At 41.1% G+C, this 23323-nt stretch overlaps 1 protein-coding gene across 1 annotated transcript in view; it reads right to left on the reverse strand.

Moving 5' to 3' along the window:
- Window positions 1–23323, reverse strand: part of LOC137666330 (BEN domain-containing protein 5-like) — a 729551-nt gene that overhangs the window by 97506 nt on the left and 608722 nt on the right. The window contains exon 8 of the mRNA XM_068406246.1: window positions 9184–9336. Within this exon, the coding sequence (XP_068262347.1) occupies window positions 9184–9336 (153 nt within the window). The remainder of the gene's footprint in view (window positions 1–9183; window positions 9337–23323) is intronic.

The following is a 23323-nucleotide window of genomic DNA, read 5'->3' on the forward strand; positions in this document are numbered from 1 at the left end:
AGACTATCAACTCTATGCCATCTGGGTCTGAAGACTTGGAATTCATGGCATTTGGGAGGCTGCTATCAGGCAGCCGCCTTCCAATTTATTTTACAAACAAGCTGCAGCCAGGATCTGAAATGTAGATGGGATTATTAAAAAAAAAAAAAAAAAAAAGCAAGAAAGAAAAGAGAAAGAAAAAAACCCCCAGAAGCAGAAAGCTGATCTGAAGGAGGTAGGAAGCAGAGAGGAAGGATTCTGGGAGCAGGTACGTGATGAAATGGGAACAGAGCTCAAAATTACTCCCTGACTCATCTCACCTTACAGCTTTGCCATGTTTCTGATGCACAGGAGGAAAATGTATTTCATCTCAAAATCATTTGTGAATACTGAAATTTGGGAAGAGGAGGTTTTGAAAAGTCCACGATAATTTCAAAGAGGGATCCCATTATTTGGAGTTTTTCCAGATCCCTTGGGGACAGACAGATGGGACTGATATTCCTGTGAAAAGGGCTCACTCAATCACTCTCACTGACAGCCCTGCAGTTGACAGCATTTTTTTTCATAACTTCTGTGGCTGGTAGGAAACACTGAGGTGGGCAGCAAACTTTGGGTTTAACAAGGGAATATTCTCTGAACTAGAATCTGATTTGCAGAAATCTGAGAAAAGGAATGCAGAGGAGATCTGAAACAGTTTGACCTGTCCTAAGAAGGTGAGAAAGAAAAGCCTGAAACGTGAAGACCAAATAGCCTCAGATCCTAAGAGATTTTCACTATTCTACTACCTGTCTCTTTTTGCCTTCTTCCTACTGCTCAATGGAAAGCAGACAGTAATCACCCCTTCTTAAAGGCAGGAACACATTGGAGGAGTACCATGAACACTACCTGCCCAGCACCACATAATAAAGCTTTAAAATGCAATTCTCCTCAGAGAAATAACTGTTTAAAGGTACTTTGCCACCACACACACATCTGCTCCCTGAGGGACTTCATTATCCGTTCAATGTGTAGTGAAGGAATACCAGATCTTTCCCCCTCTCCATCCCTCCCCTACAGAGTTAAGCATGCCTGCTTAAGTTTGCTGATAAAAACACGTATTTGCATGGTCATTAGCAGAGGGGTTGGAAAGAGGGAGATTTATAAGCTCTCAGTTTATGCCTCAAAACCAAAACTACTCCCTTTTCGGAAACTCTGTAGTTAGAAAAGTAACTGGGTTTCAGGCTTCAGGGTTTCAGCTGTTCACCTGCAAGAATACAATAGCCGCACTTTTCTTGTCACTGCTCACTAATATCCGTGCTCTGCTCTGTATAGTGCTCTGCCGTGCAGCTCCAGGACTGATGGAGGTCTCCGCAGCCCACTGCCTGTCTGTGCACCTTGTACCCGTTACACTGGCAGCACCAGTGCAGGGATTTGCCCTGCGTTTCACATTCCCCAGAATTCATCCTCACATGCACTGAAACTGGTTGTACTCATAGCTCCCACCTCCCCAAGTGCTACAAGCAGTGAAGATGCTTGTTGAATTGACTGGCTTCACCACAGCAGCTAATGCAACTGGAATCCAAATCAAAGCAGCAGCTCTTCTGAGAGACCTTCTTAAACAACACCCTGCAGCCAAACAAAGCAGGGTGGCGATGGCCTTACCTGAGACCCTCACAAAGCCAATCGAGGGCTCCCCTACAGAGTTAAGCAGCCCATCACAACCTACTCAGAAAAGGCAAAAGATGGGGGCAGACTTCACCCCGTTTGCTACACAAACCTTAGTTGGAGCTCCTCTTACCACTAGAGTCTGCCTCCCCAAACACACACACACGCGCACGCACAAAACACACAGAGTGTACTGTCTCCCAAAACACACTTCCTCAAGTCCTCTCAGCTCCTTCTTCAGTGACCCTGCTTCTCCCTGTCACCAGAAGTGCACTTAGCCACACGTGACAATGCCACCTACTCAGCCATTAACCTATGCAAAAACCCATCACCCATAAACCAAAGAATTAGTCTAGGGGAACTTATCTCCCTTTAAAGAGCCAGCCCAAGCTGTGACCAGTGATATACACAAATAAGGGATCTGTAAATGTTTCAGGGTAATAATGAAGAAAAGATCTGCTTTCCCCCTCCGTTTTTCACTAATAGCAAGCTCTGCTTCTCAGAGCACATCCTTCTCCAAAGATGGCAAAGCTAGCATTTTCTAGTCGAAGCTCTACAGAATAATCACACCGTTTAGAAAATAACTCCTGTCTCTGGAGTTCTCAGTTTCCCTATTTGTCAGTAGAAAATGAGACGTTTCCTCAAAATATACAATAAAATAGCCTCTAGCAATAGCCTGCAATGCTTCTCTTTACAATAGTTTTATGAGCGTGTGTGCAGTCTCCTGGGAGTGCTTTTGTAATCATTTATACAAATGACAGAAACTTAGGACAATGAGAAGCAGAAAGGGAAATACAATCATCATACATGCGGTTGCTTTGAGTAGTCTGCAGAAAAAGTGGTTTGCTTTGTGACAAAGAGATGTTCTGCTCACTTGTAGGTCTAAATCAGGAGATTACAACCCCTCCTAAGGAGGGGCAGCACGCTGTACACTGCTCCCAGAGCAACCCAGCACAGCTCATTGCTCAAAATCCTCCTGGGCTCTCTCACTGCTCCGGAACAGTTCTCTGAACCAGACTTGTATTCTACATATGTTAAAATATCACATAGTTAAAGAGGTAATACCCAGAAAGAGATCGGAGAAGGACGGATGTCCAGTTCTTAACCAACTTCCTACCCCTCCTTCACAGCACAGTTTGTCCCAGCCAAGTGACATTTGCAGCACTCAGCAAGAGAGGTAGCTTTCATTTGAATGTAAAGGAGCTCCTTTCATTTGTGCTACTCTGCGAGGCTCTCACCTGCTCCCAGCCTGTTGACATTAGGTAAGAGTAATGATGGTCTCTGAAAATACACCATAAAATTGCTATGAAAACTTGTTTCTTCTGTGAATATTCTAAATTTCTACCTGTGTGGGGATGGAGAAGGGACTGTCAACTCTTATATGCACAAACAACACAGCAAGAAGGTACTGAAAGAAAATCCATTTACTCAAACACTTTTTCCTCCCTCCTTTTCCTTTTCTTTGCAATATAAATTAATTCAACCCTGTGTGTAAAAAGAGGGGTGGACTGGTTCAGCACGATGTAATGGAGCAGTTTCATTTAGCTGCGACTCTCCAGAGGGCAGAGTTCTTGTGAGACCAAAGCCTATAATGCTTAGAAGCACAGGCTTTACAATCTGTTCCCTGTGCCACCAGAACCACGCTTCCTCTCTCTCCTCACCCAGCCTCCAGGGAAAATAAATAAATAAATAAATAAATGAACTTATGGAGCAACATGTCCAAGAAGCAGCAAGCAGAAATGCATCCCAGAGGGGTGCTAAAGCATGTAATAGCTGTATTTGTCTTCCTGGAAATGCCCTGGTATACGACAAAAAAAAAAGAAGGTAGGATCATTTGTTGTGCTCAGGTTTTAAGAGATTTCTGAGTAGATCTGTTAAACCTGCATCATGTTAACAAAACCTACCTGAACGCAACAGCTTTTGCCTTTCTGGGACAAGGGTCTTTTCTGCCAAAACCGCAGAGAGGCTCTTAGGATACGGTGGTGAAAGTGAGTATGGATTTTACTTCGGTATGAATTCTAGGTCTGAGCAACTTGCTCGCTGCTCCCCCTCACCTGCCCAGCCACATGCAACACAAACTGGTTCTTCTTTATTTTGGAACAGAGTATGGGGATTTGCTCATTCAATGTTCATGAGCTGTTATTACTCCCTCTGGCACTTGTGCCAACACTTCCTTCAACCATGGCCCAAACACACTGGGATTAGTAACAGGGATCACAAGACTAAGTGGGAGATGGCCAGCCAGGGTCAGTGATAACAGCCCAGCAAGGCTGCTCTGAGTAGACGGGAAGAGGTTTGCTGGAAGGAACACATCTTCCCTAGGAAAGCTTGGATGGATGAGGGGGTGCTGTGGAAATGAAAAGAACAGACCTGGAGTCTGTGGATAAAAGGAAAACAATAGAAAATACAGGTAGATTAAAATATTTTCCTTGGTTGCTCAGTTTTAGATATCCAGGCTAAAAAAGTCAAAACAAAACAAACAAAAAAACAACAAAAAGTACTAGGGCAGATCATTCCATGCCTGAATTTTCTCATTTTGCTGAGACAATGATAGTCTCAAAAATGTTTTAGGCCACAGCGTTATGGCACTGGGGTTAACAACATGTTCCCCTTAAGGAACTTGGGTGGGTTGTTGTTCAGAGACTTCACTGTTGAGTGCGCAGCGTGGTATAAAACATAGGGAACTGCTGACAAAGAAACCAGACTGTCACTTTGGAGACCTGGGGTTTATTCTACGATTTTCTCAAGCAAGTCACTTCCCACCCACTGTCTGTCTCTTTCCCATCATAACTGGAAGCTCTTGGGGTTGTGGACTTTCTCAGTAGTTACCCAGTGCCCAACAGAATGGGACCCCAAGTTTTTATCAGGCTAACCACGGCACACAAAGGACAACAAACAGTATTTCTAAGGAAGGTGCTCTGCTGGGAGGTTGAATACAAGAAAATGAAATGAGAACTCAGAGATATCCCAAGTACCACCAGTTCTGAGTCCAAAGGAAAAAAAACCAACAAGATTAAGCCAAGTACCTTTGGCCAGTCTTTATCCTTTAACTGCAAAGAAAAGCAATCTTTACAAAGTGATAAAGCCTTCCAAGGATGGCTGCGGTTGTTGCTTTTAAATGAACCAGAGAGAACAGATGGTCTCCTCTCATACTGTCACAAAGGTCAAAATTAGCCACCCCTAAGACTAGCAGGTTCTTGAAATACTCAAGTGCTTGTGTCTGGTCATTATGACTAATCCACTCTCCAGAACAAGAAAGGTCAAATGAAGAACACCCCTCCAAATACTGCAACAACTCCTAGCCATGGCTGATGTGTAATGCACTCAGACATGGTGTCAACAGCTGCTCCTAAAACCCAATGAGTCAGCCTTTCAAAAGAGCTTGTCGGCTCTCACTGTTAGAGCTTTCATACAGATTATATTTACTCCTCAAAGTTTAAAAATATCCTTCTTAAACCTTGAAAACATAAAATATTTTCCTTAGACAATTTGTCCTTTTCCCCCAGACAGCTGCCCAAGAATCTCTCATATATTTATTTGGGAGCAAAACTTCCTAGTTCTTCTTTCACTTTCCTCTTCACATGCTGACAGCTAAACCAAAGGCAGCCCTCTGTTTCTGAAGTCATGTGCAAATGAAGAATTTCTGGTCCCTTACATAACTTCTACCTGCAAACCACAGTAAGCCTTTCATAGTACTGTGAGGTTATGCATTCTGCTCAACAGATAGGGTACAGAGACATGGGGTGACTTGCCTTTGGTCCTACAACAAGCATGCAGGCACAAATCCCCTATCCATCCCCTATACTAATCACCAATCTCCCTCGGATGCTGTCATTTAAATAAAAAGGCCTATTGGAAATGACAGGTGAAGAAAGCAGTCCAGGCATGAAATGCACTCTAAAGCATATTAATAGAAGGCTGCCAGACAAAAAGGCACAAGGCATTAGATCGCATCATCTTAGGCTTGTTGTTCATGCTCCTTTGCATCTGGCTGCATGATTTCTGCCAGATTCTCAGCTGGAGGAGCAGGCTAGGATTTGCCTGCTTTCCCTAACCCGTGCCGGGCTCAGCTGCAATCACGCAGAGCACTGAAAGAAACCCCTTTGAGTTGGGATTCATTCCGAACATGTAAAACCCAGACAAATGACTGCTTCTCCAAAGTGAATCCCATTTCAAAACAAGTAGGTTATTAGTGTGGAACTCCATACAAGTAGCCTGCATTCAAAAGCCCTCTGCATTATTAATAGAAGATGAGCTTTTGACATCAAAGGAGAACCATTATGTATGCTAAACGGTGGCAAAAATTGTACCCGCACTTCAAACCTTTTCAGTTCTTTGTCCCTTGTAAATCAATCAAGGTTGACAGATGCTTTAAGGAGAGTAATCTTTTCAATGATACTGTCAATGGATAACATAATGGAACATTGTCTCTGTGCTGTGTGAAGACATGGAGCTAGTCAATTATGGACAACACTTCATGCAGCCGCCAGTTTTCACTTGAAGTGCTGCTGTTGAAGTATTATAATCCCAACAAATGGCCGCAGCAGCATACAATGTAAATGAGACCTCCTGAAGCTTTGGAAAATTAATTAGTAACAACAGTGGTCCATTCCCACACTTTCAAACACCAGCCTGGTAATGTTAACGATGCACTTACCCCCCTTCCCTTTGAGCAGTCAATAGGGCATATTTACATACACTATTTTTAATCTTCGACAGTTTTTTTTCCCCTCTTTTACATGCAGGAAGCTCTGGATTCCTTTCCTCTCTTTCGAGCAGCAAACTTCACCCCTAATATTTCCAACCAGTCACATAACCCACATGGCTGGAGCTGAAAAACAACAGAGACTTTCCCACTTGGAGACAGCAGTAATATTTACTCCTCTTGCTTCACACATCCGACACTTTGTGGCCGTCTCCTTTTCCAACACTTCTATCCCCTCCTGCCCTGAGAAGAATGGCTTGGATGGATGGCAGGGGAAAAGCTTCTGGTCTCAAGAGACCAGTAGGATGTGAGTTGAAAGCCCAATGTACTGAGTGCCAGAAGCACCTAGGTCAAACTGTGGTGCACTGGATGCCAACGTATATATCCGATTGCCAGCTTCTACAGAAAGGAGATGGAGGGTCAAAGGGGAGAGGCTGCACTGTTTATTTAGCTATTGGCTTCTATTTCCTACGTCATTTTCTCAAAGATTTTCCCTTTGTCAACGGAGGCTTGCACTAAGAAGAACACAATCTCCCACAGTAACAGAGAGAAACCCCACACTTCAGCACAAAATTTCTAAACTCCTATCAATTGCAGGTTTTCATTGCTATGATCTGTGAACACCCCCTTATCTATAATGTGTTTTTGAAACAACCAGGTGCAGATAAGAAACTCAGTCACTGAGCTCTTCTCGGACAAGAACAGGCTGTTCCTTAAACCCAACTCCCTCTTCCCCAGGCTCCAAACAGCTGGGAACAGATGCAGCTGCTGTCCCTCCTTATTTAGTATAGATTCAGTCTTCTGCACTCTGGACAGTTTTCTGAGGAGCCCTTGCAGTGTTTGATCCAGAAAGCTTCACACTGCAGCAGTCCCCCAAATCCCCAAAACATACAGACAATGGTTAAACAATACTATGAGGCAACAGAGGAAGCAACAGCAGCCACGCACCCTCCCAGGCAGTACCCAGCCATCTGCCACTGCTGATCCCAAGAAGAAAGGGGAAATGTTTGGTCTACTAGAGCCCCCCCTCCTGGGAACAGAAAAGACAGAGGAAAGGATATCTTCTGCCTAGCCTTAGAAAAGTCAGAAACTGATCCAAACTTTTTCCCACTCTTGCATAAAACAACCTACCATAGAATAGAGAAACAGACAGGAATTGGGGGGTTTCAATTCCTGCTTCCTTTTGGTGGAACAGATCTGTCAAGAAAACAGTGGCACAACTGCATTTCTATGCTCACTTCCCATTCAAACTCCACAGTGCAATAAGCACAAACACAAGATAAAAAAACATTCTGTACTGCATCTTGATGAGAAAGCTTTAGGCTAACATTCCTGCCATGATGAAAATGACATTTTTTCCAATTACAGTTTCCTTTGCTGTGCAGACTCGTCCGCTTTTTATCTGTTTTTATATTTTTGTTTCTCTTGAGGTAAACACATGGAATGCTGCAGGGTCCCTATCCTCCTCCACCCACCACCTCTGCCACAAGCTGGTTGGGATGGCACTGCAGAGAAGGCAAGCACCATGCCCTAGCTGTCCACATCTTTGAGAGGAGACCCAGGTTTACTTCTCAGTACCAGGAGGATGAAGTATAAGCAAAAAAGGGGACAGCAGAGACTGGGAAAACATCTGGTGGGTAAGAAAGAGGGTTAAGAACATAACAGACAAAATCAGGGCCCAGACAGTAGGTTGTTCTGCTCTTTTCTGCTTGGTGCAGGATTCCAAAGTAATTTTTGATTGAGCCTGTTTCCGTTATATAGCTGCCAAATGTCATCCACTGCTTTCCCTCCTCATAGCTCGTGGCTGAAAGTTCCCACTGCCTTGGCTGAGATGCATTTCTGAATATTCCTTATCGCAGTCAAAGCAAAATGGGACACCAAACACATCTTACTTGAAAGACTGTCCACTTAAGCAAACCTGGAGGGCATAGGTTGAAACAGAGTAAGGGATAGCTGTGTAAAAGTAGCTTAGCTGGCAGCTCCACAGGTGTGTAAGGTGGGCCAGGAGAAGCAAACAAGGAGTTGCAGGCAGGCTTGGGCATTGTGTGTTCTGCTTGCACAGCTTTCAAGGAAAACTGAGGCACAAAAGAGGCTATGGAAAGGGCCAGGATGTCATGCTTGGACACAAAGTTGCAACAGACTGGACCAGAGTCTTAAATCTACTGACTTCTGCAGAGCTACTGCAACCCATGTGTGCTAAGGATCTGTTCTACTCTATTTGAAACATCCTCTAAAAACATATGCCCCTTTCCAACTCATTTATAGGAATTTACCATTTATTTCCAATATCCAGATATACCTACACACATACTTTCTTCCAAGTTACATGTATTGAGCAATTGCAGATTTTCTCGAAGAACAGTTTTCCATGGTAATATCAAAGAATTTAAAAAGCATACATGGCCTTTGTCACAACTTTCAACAGAAAATTATCTAACCTTTTCTTTCAAGTTTATTATTTTACTTCTATTTGCTATCATACTATTATTTAAAGCGTATAAGTGAAAAAAATTGCCAATATTATAGAATATAATATAAACAATGAAACAATAAAGCTGATCCAGTTGATCAAAAGACAAAAGATCATCTGATAAAAACTAAGTGTTCCAGTAATTCAGAACCAAAGTTTATAATATGGAAGATGAAGAACCTGATTCTGTTCATATGTCTAATGACAATATATAAGATCACAACTTATCACTTTTGGATAAGAGGGGAGATGGTAGCTAATAATGACAAAAATTTTAAGTAGTCTTCTATTCATATTAAAATAAAATTCACACAATCCAAGTAAGCCAGAGATTTATTATTAAAAAATAAATAAGGAAAAATTAATTAAGAGAAACATTGCTTACGTAAGAGAAGTCTTCGGCATTCTGGCAGAGTAGCTTGGGAAAAACAGCCTGTCGCTGAAATCTTTCCTCATCTTCAAAGATGTTCCCATACATGAAGCCATTCATCATGGTGGAGTGGGCATGGATGTCAATATAGAACTCCAGGTTAATCTTCTGTTGAGGGAAAACAACAAAAAAACATTCAGCATGAGATAAATCATAACCATGTTATGTAGGTGAAGCCTCCCATAAATCCAATACTGCCATCCTTGAATCTAACCATGGTGCCGAAGTCAGAGCGCCATCCTAAAGACATAGCTTTGATGCATCCAGCCATTCATGCCTCTTTGTGGGTGCATGTGAGATGCAACACAGGACCATGATAGACATCTGTTCTGAGAAGGCTGGAACCTTTATGCAGCACAGGACACTGTGCAAAATAGAGGCAAAGCATTATCCTTCTCTTTGATACAGGGCTTAGCGCCACTGATTAAAAATATACACCTTACAGTTCTAGAGGATGAGTGTTTGGGCATAGCTTTGCCATCTCTGCACAGTTGCATCGCAGTATGCAGATGTACCCTTCTGCCAGGAAAGACAGGCTCAAAATTGTGTAAAAAAGACTTCAGTATTTCTTGTACAGTTTATTTTGGTTTATAAGTAGAAATACTGCAAATGTTTTTGTATTACTCTACTTTGTGGTAGTAATTCAACAGAACAACTCCCAAAAACAAATGCCTTGAATGCCTCTCCACTTGTAGCTTCCCATGTGATTCTGCATCAGCTCTTGCTTCAAAAGAAAACACCAGGACCCCCTAACACAGAAATGACTGCTCTCCCCATACCCTTCCTGGATTGGCAAGTGATGTCAGGAGGTTCTGTAAGAAAACACTGCTCAAGTCTCCAGTCCTGGGACACATCTTTTTCCTCACATCATATATAAGTGATACTACTTGCCCTGCCATCACTGGCGAAGAGTGAATATTCACCTTGATCACCGTGTATAGTGCCATTGACAGCAGTGAGAAGGCAGCATCCAGTAGTAAAAAGTGCTACCAGAGCAGATGCCACAGGGTTACCCAGAGTTCCCCCAAACTCTTGCAACTTCTGGTCCTGAAAATATGGTGCTCTGTGAATAGACAGCGACAAACCCACCCCTGTCACTTGTCCACCATGGGGCCAGTATGAACCTTCCTGGTGACCAGAGTTACAGTTCAGATCTCCCTGCCCCAGCAGTGGGATGGAGAAGAGCTCAGTTAGCAGGACAGGGATTACGATGCTTAGCCCTGTACCCCTTGGCGGCAAATAGGGACCCTGGCCAGTAAAATACAACATGTAGCTCTCTGGCCACATGTCTCATCTGCACGAGAAGCTTTCTCAGGCTATGGGAGAATACTGAGCTACAAGACAGTCCAATGTAATACCAATGCAATTTGTACTATGCAGTTCACGTGACAGCAGTGTCAGCTCTTCCAGAGAGTCTCTGATGGGGGGAGAACATCATTCGGTATGTGAAACTAATATGATACAGATTTACTTTCCCTTGGCAGAAAACCAATGTACAATACACAGAGAATGTTTAGTTTAATTAAACAGCCTAGAGAGAGTAATACTGTATCTAATTAAGCCTCTCCTATGTTAAAATGTTAGCTAATGCAATATCAATATCTGACCATGCTTCATAGGAAAAGGAACATTTGATTGTATTTGACTCTAATACAACAAATTGTTTGCTCCTGCCAAAACATTATGCTGTGCTGTAGAGGACCAACACTGCAATAAAGCACACATCTGCTATTCGGAGATATAGCACTGAGGATCAAGATTAGCATTGACAGGACGAAATACCACATAGGATTTTCTTCCTCTCCAAGCATACAGAAATTAAACCCAAGATTGAGTAATATTATTTTTCATAAGATAATTTCCCCATCAGAAACAGAATTTGATGAGATCAGATGCATGCTGGCATATCACCATAAAACAGAACATGTTGTAGCGTCTCAAAACAGTGATTTGATGACGAAGTGAGGAGATAATCTAGTTAAACTGGATATTTGTAAAGTATGAATGTCCTTCACATGGAAGTCAGTGACCTAAGTCATACTTATTTTAGAATAACTAGACAGAATTCTTTATAGGGACATATTTACTAATATAAAGTAATTGAGAAGCACAGTGAGATATATAACAATAGACTAGTATCATTTGTGTCTTAAGCGACACTGTATGATAAACTGTACGCATAAACAGTATGATTTGTGCTGTGTCATACTATACTTATCCATCTGTAGTTATCAAAATGTTTCCAAAAGAAGGTGTCTACACACAGGGACACAGAGGCACAGATTACTGAGATAACTTTCCATAGGCTATCCAGCAAGAAATTCACCTGCAAAACATGTGTGACCTGAGCCTCAGCTTAGTATTCAATTGATCAAGTCATTCAGCAGCATCCCTAGAGAATATTTTCTAAACTCTACTAGGATTCTCGCTACAAAAAAAATGCTGATAAAAATGTTCCAGACAATTTTAGAGAATCTTTGGAGTGCTGAAATTTCTTTGAAGGTCTTTCTTGATCATCAAAACCATTTTCGAATGATCTGGTTACAATGGTTATTTGTGAGGGAACAGTGTCATTCACAGATATCATCTTCACCTAAAGATTAAACTTCCAAATTGCTTATTTGGAAACCATGACATTCAACAGATAGCTCATCACCCAGACAAGTGTTTAAAAACATTTATCCAGTCATTCATTACAATGTATTTCAAAAGTAATTTCTTAAGTCAGCCCACAATAACAATTCAACTGTTTTTTTCTGGTCTTTGTTCCCTACCCTCCTACTGAACATATAAAAAACTCTATTTCACCTATTCCTGACCACTAAGTATAGTCCAAATTTGCAATTGTCCATCCTGTTCAGAGAGTTGTTAAACATTGCTAGAGTAATTGCCAGTTAGCTGTACTACTCCTAGACACTGCTGTATGTAAGGAGAACAGTATTTCAGTGTTTCACATTTCTTTTCTTCTCATCACATTCATTATTTTATCAAAGGGAAACATCTTGAGCATTCTACATTACAGAACAAAATAATTCAGTACATTGTTAATATAACACAAGTCCCTAATGGAAAAAAATCTCTTTATTCACAGACACAAAGATACTGTGGCCTTAAAATGGACAATAACAGCCCAGTCACTGGGACATTAAACTCAAACTTTGCTATCTCATGCCCCAAGTAGTAGACCAAGTAGTAGACAATTTGTTTGCAGACAGGTTTAGCAAAAGAATTAAGATATATTCCCGAACGATAATGGTATTTCTTCTCTCTCTTTAGAGTCATACATATTCATAAGTACTTTATGTATAGGAACTGTTTCACCTACTGCCACACTACAAATTTAAGCTAGGGAATAAAGTTTCATATTTCAGTTGAGGTTCTCTGGAAGACTTTGACATAATTACCGATCTGCAGTTTAGGCAGGATCACAGAATTAACATTTTATTAAATACATAATGTCACCTACTGAGGGGAATTTCAGAAAAATCAGCAGAGAGTTGACCTTCTGAAACTGTTTCTCTTTGAGATAGGGAGAACTTTAATGAGAGAATGAAGTTAATAAATGTATGTGTGCATTTACATGAGCACATACAAACACACTTAAAACATAAACCAATCCTATCTGCTGTTAAATCACAGGGGTACCTGTCAGTATCTACACAGCAGAACCCACCCCAGTTATGGCTTCTAAGAATAGGAATAAATTTAGAGATGGCTCAAAGTCTCATAGTCACATTTGCTTCAGCCTCTAAGCAGAAAATAATGAATAACCAGGCTCGAACATCTCTGGATGCCATAGCTGCCTTCTGAGAGACTTACACATTACATCCTACAATATGATATTAAACTCATCATTTTCTGCTTTAGAGGTGGAATGCAAAATGATTCAGATGCCTTATAAAAATCATCATGCAATTTAATTGCCTCAAGTGTCTTTTCTTTGTGCTTACAAGCAGCAGCAGAGATTTTCTATCACACTCTCTTTCTTAAGTAAAGCTGTAATTACCTGGATGACCCAGCTTACAGAGTTAGAGAAAACAAAGGCAGACTTGGTCTTTCTTTTCTCTGTGTCAAAACAGAAATCACTCACTAGACTGACAGAGACAATGATTGAGCCCTACTCCCTAGAAAACAACAGTTAACATTCTCTCCCTTGAAAAGAATGATCTTTGCCTCTTCTTGCCACTTATCGTATTAAAACAGAATAAATAAATAAGGAAATTAGTTTCTTCTCCAAAATTCATTCGAATCCCTGCCTTTGTGACACACACTTTCCACTGTTCTCCTGAGTCAGTCTAAAGTTTCTGCCAGCTTGAGAAATACACATATAAATTAGGGAGGGGGAAAAATTAAAGAAATCATGGATAAAGAATAAAAGCTCACATTCATTACCCAGTTATGAAATAGTCAAAGTAGCAGAAAAACTGGAAACTGGTTCATGATGCCATGTAAAGTTTTGAGAAAATATATTCTCACTTGTCTGCATTTTCATTACATTAGCTGAATGCCTTTGGAAGGTCAGTAATTAAAGAGCAAAAGGAAAGAATGACGTTAATAGCTAGTGCTGACATGACCAAAGTTAGATTTTGGACAGTGCAATGATGATTCTTAAGGAAACAGAGATTTAATAAATAAATAAATAAAAATCAATAAATGCTGTAATAAAAGGATAAATGTGCATTGAGCCCAGAACATGGGCCACTAGAGAAACAAGTGATGCAGGAAGAAGCCAGCTCTGTCCACCAGCTGTCACTTCAATATGGATTTTATTAATTCTTGGGCATAGCAGTTGGTTTAGAGAGGGAGTTTCCAAAAGCCTTCTCCACTCCAATATTTCATACAGGGGATGAGACAAAGTCCTTGCAATGTTTTATACAAGCCACTAAAACCATGGCTTGTCGTCAGTGGTAGAAAACATAACAGCCTCCAGGCAGACTTTGCACTCTTACTGCTCAGCCACTGTTTGAAGCAAGTGGATATACAACAATTGGCACAGCATAAGGACCTTGCCCCTCTTGGTTCAGAAAAGATTCAGAAATTCCCAGAAGTCTGGCTCTTTGATGCTTCTTCAGGTTCAGAATCTCTCAAAAGGAAATTCTGCATAGGTCTCAAATAGATCCATTTTGACATACACACCGTACCCCACGCTTAGTTATTTTGGTAACACCTACAGTGGTGACACCAGAAAACACAAGCATAGTGTGCTAATAAGCAAACTAAGGGAAAACTGACCATTCAGCACCACATGTTCAGCAGTCTACATTCAGCTAGACAGCTTCAGTCCTGGCCCTCTCAGCTACAGGGATCTCTGCCCAGTGCCTTGAATTGCTCTTTAGGGATGCACAACATTTGCCTCCTGATTATACAAGGGAACATGAGGTGGAATTCAAACTGTCTGCATATGGTTCATATTTTCAAGCTTCCCTTGACATACCCGGATTTGGATGCCTGGAAAGGTGAATTTTACCCAAATCACTTTTCTTACATTTACCTTCTCCCCATATTTTCCCCCCAAATTTGAAAGGGCCAGCATAAACCGTCAACAACAAAAAAAAGTCAAATACTTCCAAGAACATTTTCCTCTGCCATTCTTTATGACCTCAGACAAGTCAGTCCTACAGGATTGTCTCCAGTTTTGCAGATAATGCAAGCCACACCTTATTAGAGGCACTGTTTCAGAGGTATGCCACTACCCCTTTGCAACCATAGGGACATTTCTCCTTCCATTCATCATCTTATGTACCACCTGTTCCATTCACCTTTGTAAACACTGTGGCAAAACCAGCAATTGTTTACATAAGAAATTAAGAGTAGAAAAGTGGTTTACTATTTTTAAAAACCTTCTGAAGGTTAAAAACCTTTTTTTAAAAACAAGTTTCCTCATCTTGCTTCCAGAGAAGGGAAAATGCCAGTTTAGAACCACTCTTATTCTCACTGATATGAAGCACAAAAGCCAATTTCTCCTTATTCCTGTAGACACCTTTACACAATATGACAACGTCTTTCAAGTGTCCCTGCAGAAGCAGCTTGCAAACACTGAGGTACCACTAACTCTGCTTGACCTTCTAGCAATTCTTCATAACACTTCATGCATTTTTTCCAGATTATTTCAATGATGTTCTGAGAGCTGTTGTCTTTCAGGACGAATGACTCCAACCTAGTTGCCATTCAACAGTATTTACTGATCCGATTACACAAAAGTTCTCAGTCTGAATAATGATACCTCTTAATGATAGGCATAATCTGATATGACTCATTAGTGCCTCAGAGGATGGAGAAGAGACTGCTGTTGGTTCCATGGATTCATACAGCAAAAGAATGGCATGTCCATCAATGCTGCTTTTCTGCCTGTCTTAAAAAGTAAGGGATGCTTTTATCCACAGAACATGGAGCTTGAACCCTGCACTGGTGTACCCCTCAGCAGCCCTGAAAGGAGCTAAACTCGTGGTCTTGGCCTCAGAGTGGGAGGTCAGCAACATGCATATTCTGATCCTGATTCTTTATCTGTTTGCTTCTCTCACCTGCCAGTGCAGATAACACCACCTCTTGAGGATTAGCTGACGTTTGTAAAGCACTCTGAAGATATAAAGCATCACAGTGCATACAAGTTAAGTATTAATTCATCTGCCAGGCTGATTCACTCTTTGACCCCTCTGCAGAGATGTCCAGTTAGTATCAGCCCTGGCAGTTTTGCAATTCAGGCACCTGTCCACCAGCTACTGGACTGAAGCCAACAATTCACACAGGACACAGAAGAGCCATCAGATGGTAGTAACATTTGGTCACGACAGGCTTGAATTGGATTTGAAAGGGTGACCTGGAGGTGAAAGGCTCTGTCAAGAAGCCACTTCTGTTCAAATGCATATTAAATTAGAGAGGGGCCAAAGAGACAACGTTAAGACCCTAATCAAGTTTAGGCAAGACTTTTGGGTCAGCTGTACGGATATTTCTTGCATAATTTTTACCCTAAATGAATAAGAACCAGGAAATACACTCTCTGGATTTTGGGCTTGACTCCAAGCCAAAACTGGAAGGGTGGCTCTGAACAAGGACAGTCATTGTTCTGTCTCATCCTTTCCCTCTCCCTCATATAGGAGCAAACATGCACATACACTCAGCAATATGGGTTTTAACCTTAGCAGGCTCTGAAGTTTTTAGTTGCCTGCATAATTAGAATAAAGCATTGATATTGAACTGGGTCTTGGGGCATTACCTCACCCTAAACTTTGCTGATCTCACTTGGTTCTGCCCATCTCAGACCTCACTTGCACGTCCCCACCATATGCCTTGCAAAACAAACTCCATAAATCCTACTTCGTTCACTTGTCTGCTACTGAAGAGCATTGGCTCTATAAAAAGAGGGCTTTTCAGAACAGAGAGGAGAGAATGTAGCAAAAGAATGAACAGCTTTTTGGGAGAGGGAAGGAACCCTACTACAAAAAAAAAAAAGGAAGAAAGGAAGGGAGAAAAAAGGGAGAAAGGGAGAAAGAAGCTAAGTAACTGTTCCTTATTCTGATAATTAAAGCAAAAAATTTGTATTATGAAACAGAAATATCTAAACAACCATGTTTTCAACAAATAATTTAATTTGGCTCTAGTTCTGAAAGTTTGCTCAGCTAAAATGCTCCCAGTAGCTGTATCAAGGGTTTTAGCACTCCTTGGTACTGTTCCTTAGACAGCCACTTGCTTGCTGTGTAACCATACGCAAGTCATTTAACGTCTTCAGGCGTCATTAGTTGCTGCTCATACACCTGAAACTATATTAAGCACAAGACTTCCTGTTGAACTATTCACTTCATAGCAGTATTAATAGTTTTGTGTTTTACCAGTAAGTTTTAATTATACCTCTGCAGAACCTTCTGACCAAGGTACACAGTCTTTACTTTGCAAGTACATAAATAAGGCCCAAAGACATTGCCTGCCTCTCCTCCAATTACAAAGGCAAAGAGTGGTAGACTCAAAAACAATCGCTAGGAGTTATGACTCCCTGTCCCCTAATTTCCTAGGCACTATTCCAGTTGGACAAATTGCGTGTAGTCAAATCAAACTCTATAACAGTCAGTTTCTCTAGTGTCTCACATAATATATGGCATTATTCACTATTTCTTACTAAGTAAGTAACAGCTAGCAGAATATATAGTCATCAGGCAGAAGACCTAAGACAATTAAACTAAAGTGCTTTTTAAATTAGCTTATACTTATACTGTAGAACTCACCGCCACCAGATTTTGGCCAAAACACAGATGAACTGAAAGATCAATTAGATAAATTCAAAGGAAACGATTCCATTGTGTTATTACACACAAAGCAGTGGACACAATTTCTTGATCAGAAAACCCCCAAACTACACATTGCCAGAACCTTTGCCCTGTTCTTAGTCTACCTCTTAGCATCTGCAATAGGTCATTGGATACTGAGCTATATATAAATAGACCTTGGGTTTGATGCAGCATCACTGTTCTTATTTTCCAATTAGATCTTAATTTATGCTACAGAATGAGACTTTTGTATTTCTTAAAAAGCTAAGGTTGATTGGAGGTGAAAAGTATGCATATTTCTACAGTTTAAACTGTCTACTTTAAAAAGAGATTAGACAAATTACTGTAAGATAGGTTCTGCTCTACATAAAGCTTTCAGCTCAAGAAGCCCCTAAACCAATGATAACTACAAGCTGGACGTCAACGGTAAAGGTTCATTTTACACACGTAAAATTTCTTATACAGGCCCCTGAGTGTCTTTTTCTGCCTACTAAGAATATACCCAGAAAATCTGATTAGTTGGACCTATGAGAGGACCCGTAGTGGTTGTTCTTATTTTACATAGATCCATGTGGAGTAAGAAAGAAATAAACATACCTGCATGCAAACTGCAAACCTGCCCAGTCAGGTGGAAGGAAACAGCACGAAATGTGTCATTCAAGGGTTACATGGCCCTTGTTTGAGAAGACAGGAGGGCTGTGGATGGACGTTGTGCACATGCTTTACTAGTGATTGACAGCTGAAAAGCAAATTAACTCTTTCAAATTAATCTTCCTGGCACAGCCTCGCTACAAGTGGAAGTTATCCATGGTCATTAGTCTTATTCTGTTCCTTTGCAAGTTGCATCTTTCTTTTCCTTCCTTGTACTCAGTGCAGGCAACAAGCACATCCAAGTAAGAGATAAAAGTGAAAGACGATAAACAGGAACACAAGGACACTGAAAGAGATTAGGGACTATACATCAGACACAGCTACTGAGGGGAGGGACAGCGTGCTAACAAATAAAAGAATTGTCCCTGATATTCTCTTGTTGACCCAAGATTTATCCACAACTGGAAGAATAGGTTTTCTTGGGTTTGACCTATTCAGAGACAGATCAGCATAGCGTTTTGCACCAAACTGCAGAATGTTTTCTCTGTACTTTACATCTAGCAGTATTTATTATCTGTACAGTGCTATAAAAGCTAAAATGTAATGGTCATTTTGGGAAGGATCTACTTTTACAACTGAAAGCACAACATATCATGCCTTTTGCAAGGCACTTATCAGCATCAGTTGTATCTGCAACTTTTTTCCTCCAGCATTCCCCTACCCACACTGGCCAATAGGTAAACATATTGCTGCAGGTAATATCACCTGGTGTTCTGCCTGTCAGACCAAACAGCAGGGCAGGTAACTGTGCCTATAAGTAAAGTCACAAGATCTCAAAGACAATGTATCCCCTGCAAGCACATATTGGGGACCACTATTTTTTTTACCATTTCCTACAGAAAGAATATTCAGGTCTTGCAGAATATCAGGGACTCAAAATTCAGCACAGTGGTATAAGAAATAATCAGAGAGTGACAATTGCAGGAGGATTCACCAGGGCATAACTAAACAAAGCTGTAGTAGGACTCTGAAAAAGGATATTTCCCACCCTAGACAGCAGCAGCTGACCCACACTGCCAATGGTTGACTTAGAGATTTCGGCAGGTTTTGTCTGCTTTTTCTTCTATGTGTGTATATATAAACCTTTATAAGTGTGTGTGTGCAAAAATGCATCTTTAAATACAAAGAAATGTTTTAAACTCGTTTTCATCCTTCTCTGTAACTGTTAAAGCTGTCTATAATGGACAGCAAAGTAATTTGCTCTGAATTGTAGGTACATCAGATCAACATTTGATCTTCACTCTCTTAAACGCTGCATCAACACTGATGGTCCACATGCTGTTTTCAGGTTGAGTCACCAAACACTAGAGTGACTACCCAATTCCATGATACACGTTACTGACGGCTTCAGCAGATTGGGCCTACAATCTGATTGCATTGAGAATCAATATTGTGATTTAATCCCGGTAGGCAGCTAAGCCCCCCACATCCGCTTGCTTAATCCCCCCGCAGTTGGATGGGGGAGAGAATTGGAAGGGCAAAAGTGAGAAAACAAGGTTTACCCTCTTATTCCAACAACACAAGACAGAAACCAGCTACATGCAACAGCAGCATAGTGAAAGTTCTCTAGAGGCAGAAAGTGATCACAAAAAACTTCGGCAGACAACTCATGGGCAAACCAAACTTTTGGTGAACTCGCTCTGTTTCTTCATAGTTTCCCTGGCAGTTTCCTCCCCTCCACACTCCCACACACCATATTGTGAGCTGGAGAAAGTCCAGAAGTACACCTTAATAAAGCTTCCACCTTTCCCAATAACTTCCTTTTAAATTTAGATTTCTCTGAAGGGAGTAGATTTCTGCTATCTCTGATGGTTAGGACCTGATCCTGTAATCATTAGATTTCTCAGAGACTCTTCATTTGTTGAATCTTGGTCTGTAATAAGAGGCAGGAAGGACAGTCATTTTTATAGCAACTACCTGCCAACAGATTTCAATTCTTTATCCCTTCAAAATCCCACACCTGTCCATGTCTCCAGGCAGTAGTGGAAAAAGCTATGCATTAGTTATTTTTATTATCAACATAAAAATCTTTCCATTTATTTATTAAGAAAAAAAAAAAGCAGCTATCTACAAAACTCCGTTCATTTTGTCCTTAGGCAGACATTTAAAGCTGTCTGCCAACTTCTTTTCTTAACAAAAAAATAAGCTAAAGTCTTTATTACACACAGTGTAACAAAATATGGCCAGCTACATTTACCCAGCTGAGATATGCGCCGTCCACTTACAGGCAAGAATTCTGTGACTGAAAGAGGAAACATCTGTTAAAGGAGAAGGGCCCATTTCTGAAGCCTGGCCACTGATGGGTCCTGACTACAGTGCTGAGCCCCAAAATGTGGCCCGTCCCTGCAGGCAGCCGAGTCCACGCTGCACAGTGGAGCAGGGACAGATACTGAGCTTGTTCTGACCCACCGACAGACAGACAGTAGAGACCTGCCAGTTCAGAGCAAGGAGGGCTCCACTGCATGACTATTCTGCTTTTAGGACTCAGGTGCATGTCTGTGTGATGCTACACCAAATGGCTTCTCCAGTTCTTCCCTAACACAGCAGAGAAGGGTGAAGCTTGTACTGTGTGGTTGCCACTTGGGAGACACCACCACATCCTCAACCACCAGCCCCTCAGACCCACCAGCCAGACCTCTTTGAAATAACCCAGTTTTGGGCTGGGTCTTTGCTTTTGCTTCTTAACAGTATGATATGAAAACTGAAAATATACCCCAAACCACTTCAGTGCCTTGTACAAATGCCTCTCGGGCTCTAATGCAAGGGCACAGTAGGTGATGAGAACTGTACCTTCTGCCCAAAGTCTTGTGGCCCATTTCATAGTGAGTATAGTCTCTGAAAAGCAGGAAGGGTTTGGAGCCCTAGCCAGGATATGTGTCAGAGCTGCTGCCTGCACTCTTTCTGGGCTAGTGACTGGCATGTTAAACCCAAACAGCACATCTTAGGCTGACACAAGATGAAACACATTAGGCAGATGGCATGTTTTCTCTGCATAAGCCAGCGCTGGAGTATTCTCTCCTAACGATCTCCTGTTCTTGTTTTCACAGCAAAATTAGTTTTAAACTAAAAGGAAAGAGAAAAATATGCAACATCATAAGAGCAAAAAGATTACTATGTGGAAAAATATATCAACAAGAGAGTGGTTTTATTCCTTCAATTCCATGGGTTTTATTTATATATATATTGTTTATAAAAACAAACACACTACTTTGTCAGACGTGAAAAGTCAAAATTTACATTTAAATGGAAGCATTTAGGTGGGATTTTTTCCTCTCATCTCTTGAATGCAGAGCACAACAGACTAAAAACTCTCAATTTTCCTAAATGGAAGGGTAACAGGTGAAGCCTGCATTCTGGGAGCTATTAATTTAGTGAACAATGTTCAACTCAGCAATGGCCAAAACCCAGCTGATCAAGGGGAAAAGAGCATTGGCTATTAGGCCTAACAGGGATTTGCTCAACAGCTGAGACCAGGAGAAGCTATGATCTCATTGTGCCCTGTTCCCAAGGAGGAAATTATGCCAAATACAGCTCCTTGAGGGCAATTCCTGCATTTCTAGATGTAGAGTAGATCACTATCCAACTGAAAATCACTGCAATTTTAGAGATTTCAGTGCTACAATAGCCCTGGTTTCATTGATGGAACTACTGCAGATGTTTAAGATGTGAGGTAGTCTGCTTGTAAGAGAAAATGAGACAACTTAGAACAAGTCCATAATTACACAGTATTAAAGCCATTGTAGAAGAATGGAAGTGCAAACAAATACTGTGATGACCCTTAAAGTTTGTCATCAATTACCTTCCCCTTTTTAAATTCTTTTTGCTTCTTTTCTTCCTGGCAAGGTAAGTGAGTACTGACTCTAACCAGGGAGTCTATCAGACAAATACACTTGCAAGCAATGTGCTCAGAGAATGCTACCCTAGTCCATGGAAAGGAGTAGCAACATTTTTAACCGTTTTGTCTTGCTGGAGCACCCCAGGAATAACAGATAATGTACCATAGCAGCTCATTCAATTCCGGGCTGAATTACCCCTCTCTGGCTTTTTCTGACATACAGCTGATCCATAGCGTTAAAACGACACAGGCAAAAAGGAACCTGATATTTTTTAAAACAAGGATTAACTGCAGATCCAGCCATCACTTTGTAGGGTTTTATGGTGATTGTTTTTAACTGTCTTGCATGTGTTACATTGAGAGAAACCCATACAAAAAATCCCCAAAGAACCACCACCAACGCCAGGAAAAATAGTCTGGCTATATTTCAAAAGCAGAGGAAATAGTAATAAATGTTTGGAAAAGGCACATACACAAAATCTAAATACCTGGGAGGTAAAAGTGCTATCGCTATGTACCCAGCACTAGGGAATTGCTGACTTGCTCTTTTTAAAGTTGCAAACAGACAGTGTTTCTAGTATCCCAGGTCTAGAAGCTATCCCAACCACTACATTACTATCAGAAAGTATTTTCTAATGTTCAACCATCATTTCATTGGTCCCTCTGTCTTTGGTGAGTTCCCCTTTTTGCCACTCTCACGAACACCAAAAGTCTATTGTTTCTGCAACAAATGGTGCTAGTGTTTCCAGCACTTCTCAACTTAAAAGCATTACCTGATTAATTAATTCTAATGCATTCAACCCCTACTGCCAGTCCTCTCATTCAGAAGGTGTCATAGCCCCATTGTGGACTGACCCTTTGTTTTCACATGCATATTTCTGGTAACAAGGACAGCCACGAAAACTCCATCCTCCCCACTTCCCCCACAGATGGGTAACCACTCATTGCCAGGTCCATGCAATACCATAAGCTGGCACAGTTTGCTACAAGTCCATGTTATGATCTAGGGAATCAGTCCAGCTAGGCAAAAAAAGTCTAAATATTTGAAGATTTGTCTTCTTTCCAGCCCAATCAGCTGCTTGAGCTGTTCATATATTATACCCCCACCCAAAGAATAATTGCATACAGAATTACTGTGTGCAGGGGTGGGGGTAAAGGGCAGGAAAAATATAAAAGAACAAGAATATCTCAAGCAATTGATTCTGAATTTAAGCCTTATCCTGAGATAAAAAGTGTTTAAACTGAGACAGCAGGACAGCTATAATAACACATGAAGAATCTGTCTCAGCTTTCTCCTCAACCAACCATGAGCATCTGGTTGCGTTTGGAGCACTGAGACTTGAGTACTGTC

The sequence above is a fragment of the Nyctibius grandis genome, chromosome 8 (genome assembly GCF_013368605.1).
Source record: "Nyctibius grandis isolate bNycGra1 chromosome 8, bNycGra1.pri, whole genome shotgun sequence".
NCBI lineage: Eukaryota > Metazoa > Chordata > Aves > Nyctibiiformes > Nyctibiidae > Nyctibius > Nyctibius grandis.